The sequence below is a fragment of the Pipistrellus hanaki genome (assembly GCF_964339955.1).
Source record: "Pipistrellus hanaki genome assembly, chromosome: X".
Lineage (NCBI taxonomy): Eukaryota > Metazoa > Chordata > Mammalia > Chiroptera > Vespertilionidae > Pipistrellus > Pipistrellus hanaki.
Genome location: NC_140524.1, coordinates 91,343,120 through 91,355,929, shown reverse-complemented (window position 1 = coordinate 91,355,929; position 12,810 = coordinate 91,343,120). Strand labels below are relative to the sequence as shown.

General features: G+C 43.7%; 1 protein-coding gene and 1 long non-coding RNA gene across 4 annotated transcripts in view; both read right to left on the bottom strand.

Annotated features, from left to right (window-relative positions):
- LOC311614722 overlaps positions 1 to 12,810 on the bottom strand; it is a 520,998-nt gene that overhangs the window by 99,502 nt on the left and 408,686 nt on the right. The gene's annotated exons all lie outside the window — the stretch shown is intronic.
- PCYT1B (phosphate cytidylyltransferase 1B, choline) overlaps positions 1 to 12,810 on the bottom strand; it is a 93,550-nt gene that overhangs the window by 15,439 nt on the left and 65,301 nt on the right. For 2 of the 3 annotated variants that reach the window (XM_084869713.1, XM_084869712.1), the window contains exons 6-7: positions 12,061 to 12,203; positions 7,082 to 7,270 (exon numbers count right to left, since the gene is read on the bottom strand). In XM_084869713.1, coding sequence (XP_084725839.1) covers positions 7,082 to 7,270; positions 12,061 to 12,203 — 332 coding nt within the window. The remainder of the gene's footprint in view (positions 1 to 7,081; positions 7,271 to 12,060; positions 12,204 to 12,810) is intronic. The other variant, XM_084869714.1, reaches the window with a different exon arrangement.

Sequence of the window (12,810 nt, the reverse complement as noted above, 5' to 3'; positions counted from 1 at the left end):
AAGTACTAGTGAAGGTATAGGGAAATTAGAACCCTGTGTATTATGGTGAGAATGTAAAATGTTGTAGCCATCATGGAAAATAACATGGCAGTTCCTAAAAAACACACAAAACAAAACACAACACAAAAACCTAGAATTACCATATTATATAGCAATTTCACTTTTGGGTACAAACCCAAAATAATTGAAAGCAGGGACTTAAGTAGATATTTGTATATCCATGTATATATCAGTACTATTCACAGTAACCCAAAAGTGGACACAATTCAAATGTCTACCAATAAATGAAGGGATAAACAAAATGTGGCAGATACAAATAATATCTCATTATAGTAGTATATGTATAGACACACACATGATGGGATTTTTTGTTTGTTTGTTTTACTAGCATGGTATATTTTCATGATAGAAGTTGAAAAGAAACACTTTGTATATTACAATGTATTATGGAAGGTTTTCCTGACATGAAAAGTCTGAAATTTGATCATTCATTCTTTCAACAAATATTTCCTGATAGCACACTATGTATGGTTCAGGCATTAATCTAAGCCTTAAGGATACAGGAGTAAACAATAGAGAAAAAAGTCTATGTTCACATTTATTTTTTTTTAATTGAAAAATAATTGACATTTTAGTTTCGGGTGTATAACTTGATTCAATACTTGTATATATTGTGAAATGATCACCACAACAAGACTAGTTAACATCCATCACCACACATAGTTACACAACTTTGTGATGAGAACTTTTACCATCTACTCTCTTAGCAACTTTAGTTGTAAGTATGAAATACAATATTATATATATAGTCACCATGCTGTACATTGCACCCCAAGGCTTATCTATACTAATAAAAGAGTAATATGCTAATTAGACCAGGAGACCTTCCGGACAAAGCCATGGTGGCAGGGCCAAGGCAGAGGTGGTTAGAGGTGATCACGGCAGCAGGGGAGAGCATTTGGGAGCAATCAGGTCATCAGGGGAGAGCAATTAGAGGGATCAGGCCATCAGGGTAGGGCAGCTGGGGGGCGATCAGGCTGGCAGGGAGGGGCAGTTGGGGGTGATCAGGTTGGCAGGGGAGGGCAGTTGGGGCAATCAGGCTGGCAGGTAAAGGCAGTTAGGGGCAGTCAGGCAGGCAGAGTGGCTAGGGGAAATCAAGCAGGCAGACAAGCAGTTAGGAGCCAGTGACCCTGGTTGTGAGAGAGATGTCCAATTGTGGGAACAGGCCTAAACCAGCAATTGGATATCCCCCAAGGAGTCCCAGATTAGAGAGAATGCAGGCTGGACTGAGGGCCCCCCTCACACATATACTGTGCACGAATTTTGTGCACTGGGCCTCTAGTTTATTTTATAAGTGGTAATTTGTGCCTTTTGATTCCCTTCACTCATTTTACCCACCCTTCCACTCCCTGCATCTAGCAACCACCAATGGACCTCCTGTAGATAAATCTGTATTTTTTCTAAAATACATCAGTCTTTTTTTTTTTTTTTTTTAAGGTAATCTCATATGTCAGATGGCAAAGACCTGTTTGGTTGGCCTACTGATTAAATTGGGGCAGAGGGAATTTGTGGTCCAGGATGAACTAGAAATTTGCACTTAAGGTCATTGTCTCCTGGTGCTCCCAGGAAAGGGTCTACGTTCACATGGTAAGATAGAATAGACCCACTTTCACTTTAAACCGGAAATGATTCTCTGTGTACAGTCAATGAAGGAATATACTCTGTTTCCCCGAAAATAAGACAGTGTCTTATATTAATTTTTTCTCCCAAAGTTGCACTAGGTCGTATTTTCAGGGGATGTCTTATCTTTCCATGCGCTAGGTCTTATTTTAGGAGGATGTCTTATTTTCGGGGAAACACGGTAGTGGCAGATCATTCCAAAAAGTACATGTGTTTAAAAAACAGCACATGTTGTTTAAGTAGAATGTGTCTGCTCTGGATTCAGATACTTCAAACAAAAAAACAACTTTCACTAGGAAGGCCCTATCCCAAAACCTAACTGTGAAAGCTGATTCAGCCTACCTCAGTCCTGGCCCCTTGCCACTTAGTACCACGGAAGTGAATGGTGTCGCCTCCACCATGGCAACAAAGCTTCAAAATTTAACTTCTTTAAAGCCCCTCCCTTGATAGTATCTTTCAAAGAGACACCCCCTTCCAAGAGAGGTAATACCAAATCTCTGTTGGGAAGGCTTCGCTTTGGCACTCTGCTTGGGTTACAGGCTGTCTTTTGAGTATGTCAGGAGGTTACAAGAATCAAGCACATACAGTCATGTATCACTTAATGGCAAGGATGCATTCTGAGAAATGGCATAGGCAGTTTCATCATTGTGTAGGAATCATAGAGTGCACTTACACAAACCTAGATGGGGTGGCCTACTACACCTAGGTCCTATGGGATAGCCCAGGGGTGGGGAACCTTTTTTCTGCCAAGGACCATTTGGATATTTATAACATCATTCGTGGGCCATACAAATTATCAACTTAAAAATGAGCCTGCTCTATTTGGTCAAACTTTTCATTAACTCACCCCTCATGCCTTGGCAGGGCCAGGCCAAATGATTTCTCAAGCCTTTATACGGCCCACAGGCTGGACATTCCCCACCCTGGTATAGCCTATTGCTCCTAGGCTACAGGCCTGTAGAGCACGTTATAACAAAACACCAGAGTAAATTGAGTTCAAGAGGAAAGAATGTAATCAAGAGACCCAGTAGATATGAGATGTATGAAGCTGCTGTTGGCATAACACAGCATATGTCTATAGCAAATTTTATAAATAGAACAACTATCAACTACTGACAAAAGTATAGTATAGCAAATATACAAACCAGTAACATAGTCCTCTATTACCATTGTCAAGTACGATGCACTGTACTTAATCGTATGTGCTATGCTTTTAAGGGACTGGTAGCATTATAGTTTGTTTATACTAACATTGCCACAAACTCATGAGTAATGTGTTATACTACAACTAGAGGCCTGGTGCACGAATTCATACAGGTAGGGTCCCTCAGCCTGGCCAGTGATGGGGCCATCTTGCCCAGTCCCAGTGGGGGCCGATCAGGACCTGCCAGCCTGGGGGAGGGACTGTGAGAGGTTGGCTGGCCACGGGAGGTTGGCTGTGAGAGCACACAGACCACCAGGGGGACAGCCCCTGCATTAAGCGTCTGCCCCCTTGTGGTCAGTGCATGCCATAGTAACCAGTCGTTTGGACATCTGGTCACTTAGGCTTTTATATATATAGACTAGAGGCCTGGTGCACGAATTCGTGCATGGGTGGGATCCCTCGGCCTGGCTGGCGATAGGGCCTGATTGGGTCATCTTACCTAGTCCTGATTGGGGCCATCAGCGCTGGCCAACTGTGGGGGAGGAACCCCAATCAGGGAGGGACTGCCGGAGGTTGGCTGTGGGAATGCACTGACCACCAGGAAGCAGCTCCTGTATTGAGCATCTGCTCCCTGGTGGTGAGTGCGTATCAGAGCAACCCATTAACCCTTGTTCAGTTGCTTAGACTTTTATATATATAGATGGCTATGACATCACTAGGTGATAGGAATTTTTCAGTTCCATTATAATCTTATCTATCATATATGTGGTCCATCTTTGACTGAAAAATCTTTATGTGGTGCATGACTATACTTAAATAAATAGGGTGGTAGGTGATGAGATTGAAGAATGATATCTTAGGCCGAAACCGATTTGGCTCAGTGGATAGAGCGTTGGCCTGTGGACTGAAAGGTCCCAGGTTCGATTCCGGTTAAGGGCATGTACCTTGGTTGTGGGCATATCCCCAGTAGGGGTTGTGCAGGAGGCAGCTGATCGATGTTTCTCTCTCATTGATGTTTCTAACTCTCTATCTCTCTCCCCTCCTCTCTAAAAAATCAATAAAATAAATTTTAAAAAAGGGGGGAGGTTTGGTAAGATATGTACACATATAATACCTTAATTAAAAAAATGAAAAAAATGTTATCTTGGGCTCTGATAATCCACTAATGAGACTGAATAAATGGGAATAGATAGTCTATTCTAGCGATTGAGAAACCGATTGCCTGTTCAAATCCTCAAATGCATCTGCCAAGATGGCCCCACCACCTCCTGGTGTTTTCATATCCTTGTGTATTGTCCTCTCCAAATATACCAGGATTAGTCTGTGAGGGCCAATCAAACCAGGTCTGCCTGCAAAATTTGATCCATCAAAGATCAAGTTGTAACCAAGCTTTGTATCCAGACCTATACCTATTTGTATATATTGATCATATATAGATCAACATAGATCGATGTAGATATGCAAGATTGTAGCCATGGCATATCTTTTGCAAATGCCGGAAGGTTCTATGAATTTTGTAACTTAAATCCTTCTATTTTCTGCCTTTTCAAGTTTGGGTTATTTGTATCAGTACTGTATTTTCAGATAATGCAGGTCCTCTATTTTAAGAAATGAGTTCCAGTCCCAAATTCACAAATAAAGAATTATTATAGTAATAGCATATTCATGAAAAGCAAATTACTTATCTTGGCGTTTAACATCCTCGTAACTATTCCTGTACTTTTAATGTCAACAGAAAAAAAAAGTAATGTCTAAGTCTGGCTGATACAGTAAATTAACGTTAATAACAGTTTTGACACTAATAGCAAGTTTCAAAAAGGAAAACCTCCAGTCTCTAAGCTGGGTTTCATTTCTTCAAAATCACCTCAGCTTGTGTCACCTGACCCCCACCCCCACCCCAGAACAATTCCCGCTACTATTCACCTTCATGGGGAGCCTGAAACGACTAGAATCTACACAGTTTCTATGAAATGATATCCCTTCCCTGCCTTTGCTCACTCCACATGGAGAAAACACCCACCCCCTTGAGTTGCAACACCAGAGCTTCTCAGCAGACACATTTCTGAATCCCTATGAGCACAGGAATACCTACCTGGTTTCATTTACCCACCACTAGCTATTTCTTCAGAATTTGAAGATTAGTTGTGAAAAAGTGAACCATTAAGTTACACACTAGGTACCGTGTTTCCCCGAAAATAAGACATCCTCCGAAAATAAGACCTACTTACAGGTTTCCTTCTGAGTGAAACATAAGGCATCCCCCGAAAATAAGGCCCCCCCTAGGCTCTGTCTCAGAATGAAAATTAATTTCACAAGAAATGCACCAGGAAGTTCAGGAATTGGATTGTTATGATGATGTTCCAGAAGATGACGACATGATTGTCATTGAATAAATGAGTAAATTCTTGATACTGTAGGATTCACAGTTTGTCTGGTTTGTGTTGACAACTACCATACTACCGTACCATATACAGGTAATAAATTTCCTTTATTTTCATTTAACAATAAATGTGTACCGTATTCTTCTTCATGGAAAAATAAGACATCCCCTGAAAATAAGACCTAGCGCATCTTTGGGAGCAAAAATTAATATAAGACACTGTCTTATTTTCGGGGAAACAGGGTAAATAGGGAGCTTCAGACTTTAGCTGATGGAGACCATGGAACACCAGAGAACAGGGTCTGCACTATATCCTTAAGGTTTCCCCAGTACTGTGCACACACAAGGTCATACATACTGTCCCATGAATTCAACTGACCTGAGCGCAAATGTTAGCGTGCCCAAGGGGAAAGGAACAGGAACCCAGCCCTTGGCTCCTCCACTCTTACCATCTCTTTCTGGAGGTCAACAAGGGTTAAAGCAGCCGCGTGCGGATTCAGCCAACAGGACTTGCTAACCTCCCTCTATCATCACTTAGAAACCACTAGGCTTTCAGCAAAGCGTCTCTTCCCATTTCTCACACGTTGTTCTTTTTCTATCACTAATTGAGTGTTTTACTTTTAGATAATCCTCTAATGAACCAGCTCAAATGAGCAGAGAGGCAGGAGTGACAAGCCATCAATAAAATAATTAAGCCGAAGTGGATTTTGTTAGAGACTTCTCATGTCATAATAGGAAATCTAGGCTACTTAAAATCAGGGAAATGAAATGGAATCATTTATTTTTGTTTTAAAAGGAAGCTAGCTGTGAAAGTATCTCTTTCATAGAACCCTCATTAACTCTGCTGACAGTGTTGGTTATTTACTCTGGAGGTGGACATACAATAGAAAATATTAAGGGAGTTCGAGGGGGTTTCCAGAATTTTCTTTTCCCTTCTCATATATTTCATTCTGAATTTTCTGTAGAATTTAGGCAAGGGACCCTTGACATTTTCTCTCTGTTTTAAGATTTATATTGTGGCTGAAACTGGTTTGGCTCAGACGAAAGAGGGTTGGCCTGCAGACTGAAAGGTCCCGGGTTCAATTCAGGTCAAGGGCATGTACCTTGGTTGCTGGCACATCCCCAGTGGGGGGTGTGCAGGAGGCAGCTGGTCCATGTTTCTCTCTCATTGATATTTCTAGCTCTCTATCCCTCTCCCTTCCTCTCTGTAAAAAATCTATAAAAAATGTTTTAAAAAAGATTCAGATTGTGGCATCAGTCCCCAAAGACTTCTGTGCCAACATACACATGCCATGGAAAAAACAGGAGGGGGAAAAAGAAAAAAAAAAAGAAACAACAACAACAACAGGGAAATCAGGGCATGATGGGTAGAGATGCAGGGCCAATTCCTACCTCTTCTCTCCCTTCCAACCAATGAAACAGGAGAGTTTCTGGTAACAAGAGCTGACCTAGGCAGCTGTTTGGTTTGCACCCTTCTCCCCTGGCTGATCCAGGAGCCGGTTAGCCTTGTCTTACAACACAAGCTCCATGATGCCACTGACTCAGTTTACCTTTATCGTCAAGCTTTGTATCATCTCCCACTGGGAACCTGAGATAAGCTACAGAACCAACCTCTGCAGTAATTCCATTCGATGACCACCAAATGGCTTTAAGCTCTGGACAAGAGCTGGCTTTGGGTACTATTGGGTACTATATTGAAGGGTAAAGCAGGAACTAAATAAGGAAGTGACATGAACTTAAAAGTCACTCAGGCTGGTGGATGCCCCAAGTGGAGGCCACATATTGGGTTGAGATAAGGGACAACCTTGAGTAGTTTCGTGAGAAAAGATACACTGAAAACACCCGTCATCGCGGGGCCAAGTGAAATAATTACATACCCATGCTCCATCTGGCCCAAACAGTTCTAAGAAGTTGCCAATGAATTCCCTTGACTTCTCTTCCCACTTTTGAATAAGATCATGACTCTTTTCTTCCACTCTGTTAACAAACTCCTTCGATCTTTCCTCCACATTCTTAACTTTTTCTTTCATCTTGTCTACCTGGTTTTGAAAGCGGTATTTCTTCTCCTGGTCAAAAAGTAGAGGAGGGGAAAAATGGATTTATCGGAGAGGGCATGAGAGAGATCCGTCATTCACATTAGTGGTTATATTTTATTTCAACTTATGTTCCTGATCTGAAGAGTCAGGATGTTACTATTTCCCAAGAGCTGGATTGGTGGGAAGGCACATCTCTGATTAGAAAAGTCACTTGTCACCCTGGCCAGTTTGGTTCAATGGATAGAGCGTCGGCCTGCAGACTGAAGGGTCCCGAGTTCGATTCCGGTCAAGGGATGTACCTCGGTTGCAGGCTCCTCCCCAACCCAGGCCAGAGGCAATCAATCGATGTGTTTCTCTCATATGGATATTTCTCTCTGTCTTTCCCTGTCTCTAAAAATCAATGGAAAAAATATCCTCAAGTGAGGATTGAAAAAAAGAAAAAGAAAAGGCACTTATCATTAGTCTTGTTGGATATGTACAGGTGAAGTACAACTTGTTTTAATGGTCTCTTTTTTGTAAATGTCTTGGTTGAATTCACTTATATAAGAGAAGAACAAAGATATATATTTGCTCTTTATTATGGATAGATATTAGGTAAATACCCGCCCCCCCCCCCCAATTCTGCTGGGACTTAGTCAAAGTATAAATGAACATATGGCTCCTCAGAGGCTTTCTGAGATTTCTGCTTCCTGAGTCTTCCGTTTCACTGAGACATTTGTTAAAACAAATATGGATTGAAAAAGCGAGTCATGCCCTAACCGGTTTGGCTCAGTGGATAGAGCGTCGACCTGAGGACTGAAAGGTCCCTGGTTCGATTCCAGTCAAGGGCATGTACCTTGGTCTCGGGCACATCCCCAGTGGGAGGTGTGCAGGAGGCAGCTGGTTGATGTTTCTCTCTCATTGATGTTTCTCTCTACCCCTCTCCCTTCCTCTCTATAAAAAATCAATAAAATATATTAAAGAAAAGAAAAAGTGGTTCATTTGCTGGGCCTTAGAATCCACGTGTTATGCTAAACTTTTCATTGTAATGGTATTTTCCATTAAGCTAGCTGAACTGCATTGATTTCCTTGGTGGTGAAGAATTCTTTTATCTGATAGCTTCTTTTGACTGGGACTTTGTCTTATAGCCTTTATGCAGCAGTGCTAATATCTGTACGCCTGGAAGGCATTGTATGTTAAGCAAGTCACATGGCACCTCTAAGCCTCAGTTTCCCCATCTGTGAAATGGGATCATTATCCCTACCTTATAGGGGCACTGCAACAATTAGGTAAACTAATGCAAGAATGCGCTTTGGCACAGACTGGCATTTAGTCAAAGCTCAGTGTGTGTTGTCTGTTTCATCGCTATTAAGTGGCATAGGCATTTAATCCTGTTACTGGATGAGAATGGTATGAAAACCATAAAAATAACATGAAACAGAGGGTCTTCCCCTCCATGAAATCATATGTTTTCTCCTACATAGGTAATAAGCTTTATCATTTTTCTTCACTACATGGGACTGTAGTTCATTTCAGATTTCAGATTTTCTCGAGGCACCTGGACTATTGCAAAACTGGGTCAGGATTCCCTGAGTTAGACTTTCCAAACTTCACTGCAGCCTCAGGGTGCGGTGTGAGCTATATGTGCTGCCACTCAGCTTTTTATATGTATACTAGAGGCCTGGTGCATGAAATTCATGCGTCGGGAGGATCCCTAGGCCTGGCCAGCGATAAGGGCCCGTCTGTGTGGCGACTAATGGGGCAATCAGGGGCCCCTGCTGGCAGCCCCTTTGGCAAGCCTGGTGCCGCCCCCTCACTAGCTGGCCCCTCCCCCGCCCCCTGATGCCACTTGCCAGGGTAATCAGGGAGCCCCCTGCTGGCACCCGCCTTGGCTGGCCTGGAGCCTGTGGGCTTGGGGCAGCTCCTGCATTGAGCATCTGCCCCTGGTAGTCAGTGCACATCATAGTGACTGGTCGTTTCACTGGTCATTCCATGGTTCAGTTGATTTGCATATTAGGCTTTTTAAAAAATATATTTTTATTGATTTTCCACAAAGAGGAAGGAAGAGGGATAGAGAGTTAGAAATGTCAATGAGAGAGAAACATTGACCAGCTGCCTCCTGCACACCCCCTGCTGGGGATGTGCCCGCAACCAATGTACATGCCCTTGACCGGAATCGAACCTGGGACCTTTCAGTCCGCAGACCGACGCTCTTTCCACTGAGCCAAACCGGTTTGGGCCCATATTAGGCTTTTATTATATAGGATATTATTGATTTGAGGAAGAGAGGGACAGAAATATCAATGAGAGAACCATTGATTGGCTGCCTCCTGCAAGCCCCACACTGGGGATCGAGCCCACAACCTGGGCATGTGCCTTGACCGGGAATCGAACTGTGACCTCCTGGTTCAACCACTGAGCCATGTCAGCTGGGCCACTCAGCAACTTTTACTCTCTGGTTATTATAACGGCTCTCAGGGGCAGCACAGAGTAGTAGGATGAGCACTGGATCGGGAGTCACAAGGCTGGGAGGCTGCTGCAGCCTCCACCTCTACCTTGCTGAGGGGCCTTGGCCAGGCACCTTCTGAGCTAGCTTTCCTCATTCCTACATGGAGGGACTTGGCCAGGATGACTGACCCTCGGCAGGTTCCAGCCACCTCTCGGGTTCTGTGATTCATCTACACGCCCTTCCGACACATGTGACCCTCTCTCCAGGCTGCAGCCAGGTTTGTTGTCACAGAAAAGGCACGAGAGTGTCCATGCTGATTGCACAGTTCCCTGAGCTCAGGGGCTTATCCAAAGGCCGCTTAAATAGCGTGAGCACCAAAACTGGTTTGGCTCAGTGGATAGAGCGTCGACCTGTGGACTCAAAGGTCCCAGGTTCGATTCCGGTCAAGGGCATGTACCTTGGTTGAGGGCAATTCCCTTTGGGGGGTGTGCAGGAGGCAGCTGGTCGATGTTTCTAACTCTATCTCTCTCCCTTCCTCTCTGTAAAAAATAAAATAAAATAAAATAAAATAAAATAAAATAAAATAAAATAAAATAAAATAAAATAAAATTATATATATATATATATATATATATATATATATATATATATATATATATATATATATATATATATAAGCATGAGCAAGAACTTTTGGAAATGGCTCAACATGCTTGGATGGTTGACTAAATTCAGTTTAAAAATATATTTTATTATTTTACAGAGAGGAAGGGAGAGGGATAGAGAGCTAGAAACATCGATGAGAGAGAAACATCTATCAGCTTCCTCCTGCACACCTCCTACTGGGGATGTGCCCACAACCAAGGTACATGCCCTTGACCAGAATCGAACCTGGGACCCTTCATTCTACAGGCCGATGCTCTATCCACTGAGCCACACTGGTTAGGGTGACTGAATTCAGTTTAAAAATCAGTTTAATTTCTTGAAATACCCGGGGCTTCCTTCCCTATGAGACACCAAATGATCTCGGTGACTGAGTTCTTCTCAGCCACTTAGTCTGGTGCCACTTGAAGCTGACGTTCTCCACTTTGTTGCCTGGCTTGCATGAAGCCACAGAGCCTGGCCCACCAACCCTGTCACCCTCACCCCCCATCTTTCAGGGACAACTAATAATCTCCGATTTATAGTGAATGAGCCCCTCCTCATTGTGAAGGTACCAGTGACCAGCCTGTATAAGCTGCTGGGTAATTATGGCGGCGTGTGATTCTAAGCATCTAGTTTTATAGAAAAATCCCTCTTTGGAAATGCAGTACCGATCTATTTTGGGGGGTTGAAATTCTGGATGGATGGAGAGTTCTTGTTTTGATCAACTGCCTGGGCTCCTTGGAGTCTAGGCAAACACAGTTGTCCAGACTCACTACCATCACCTCCAGCAAGTGGGCTGCCCTCTCTGCTTTTTAACGGTCTGTTTTGCTTGTTTTAAAGATTGTTTTAACAGCTACTCTATTATTAAGCTCACAGCAGCTCTGGGCGAACAATATGGCAGAAATACCCAAGGAAACCAAAGACTTGAGGCTTTATTTAAGCAGCTGTAATTTCTCTGGACAAGAAAAAACTGTTTTTAAGGTGTCTAGCGAGCATCGGTGAGGCTTTAATAAGATGAAAATTTAAAAAATGTTAGAACAAGAGGGCTTTAGCTTTCCATCCTCTCTGCCCTCCTTCCCTCCCTTTGAGCAGAAGAGAACTATTTTTGTCGTTGTTGTTAATCTTTACCCATGGATATTTTCCCATTAGTTTTTAGAGAGAGTGAAGGGAGGGGGAGAGACAGAGAGAGAAACATCGATGTGAGAGAGACACATCAATCATTTGCCTTCTGCCTGGCCCCTGACCAGGGCTAGGGATTGAGCCTGCAATCAAAGTACATGCCCATGACCAGAATCAAACCTGGGACACTTCAGTCCAAGGGCCAACCCTCTACCCATTAAGCCAAACCAGCTGGGGTCAGAAGAAAACTCTTGCTTTTCATGAGAGCAGATCTCCCAGAAACGATTGGCCCAGGTCTGAGAACTCTAAAGAGGAACATTAAGGGGAGGGGAGGGGAGGGGAGGGGAGGGGAGGGGAGGGGAGGGGAGGGGAGGGGAGAGAAGCAGTTCCTTTATAAAATGTGGAGCTCACTACCTGTGTGCCTTGGTTGACTTATGTTACCTCTTTGAACACTGGTTTCTCCATCTGTAAAACGGGATGGTAATACATCATTGGGTTGCTATGTGGATTGAATGAGACCATAAATGGAAAACACCAAGAATACTGCATGGCATATAGTAAGTGCTCAATAAACGGCGACCGCGGTGTGATTTGGTGGCCTTCAGAGGGTATCAAGTGGCACACTTACGTTTATGAAACTGACATTCAGTTCCTTTGCTGTGTACCCTCTCTGGAGGTTGCGGCGGGCATACACATCATAGTCGCGGACAATTCTGGTAATGATATCTGATGTTGAGATACCTTCCGTTCTCTGAGTCGGAACGAACATCCCTGTTCAGATAGGAAAGGGGAGATGAGGAGAAAAAAGGAAGAAGGATTCGGTTGACCCATCTCCTTTCCCCCTCCCTGCAGCTCCTGCTGTGCCAGGGAGGTTTTCACATCTGGCCTGCAGGGGGCTGTTTCTCTATTTTCCGTGTCCATCTACATCACGGAAAAGGAAACAGGTTCCTGAGTGGAGGAGCTGGGGATTAAGAAAGAAAGAGACCAGAGGCAGAAATAGATTCATCAAGCTGGGCGCTAGGTGGGCGCCACCTCTCTAATAGAGAGGCAGCAAGCGACCCCCCAAGCCATGCAGCAGGTTTATTTATAGGGTCATAGGAGCTTATTTGCATTCTTAACTAGGCTCTAGCATTACTGGATTTACATATCTAGACCGGCCCCTGCTGATACCTGGACAAAGGTACTCTGCCAGTGCCTCGGGCTCAGCTTACAATTTAAAGAATGTCCATGTGCCTTCTCAGGCGGCCCTCCACACCGGCCCAGCTGAGTCTTCCAGGCTCAGTTCTGAATGCCCCTGTTCTACCTTTAACCCCGAATATTCATCATCCTAGACCTGGACGTACCACACACTCCCCCAGCTCCTAGCATTTGCTCATGC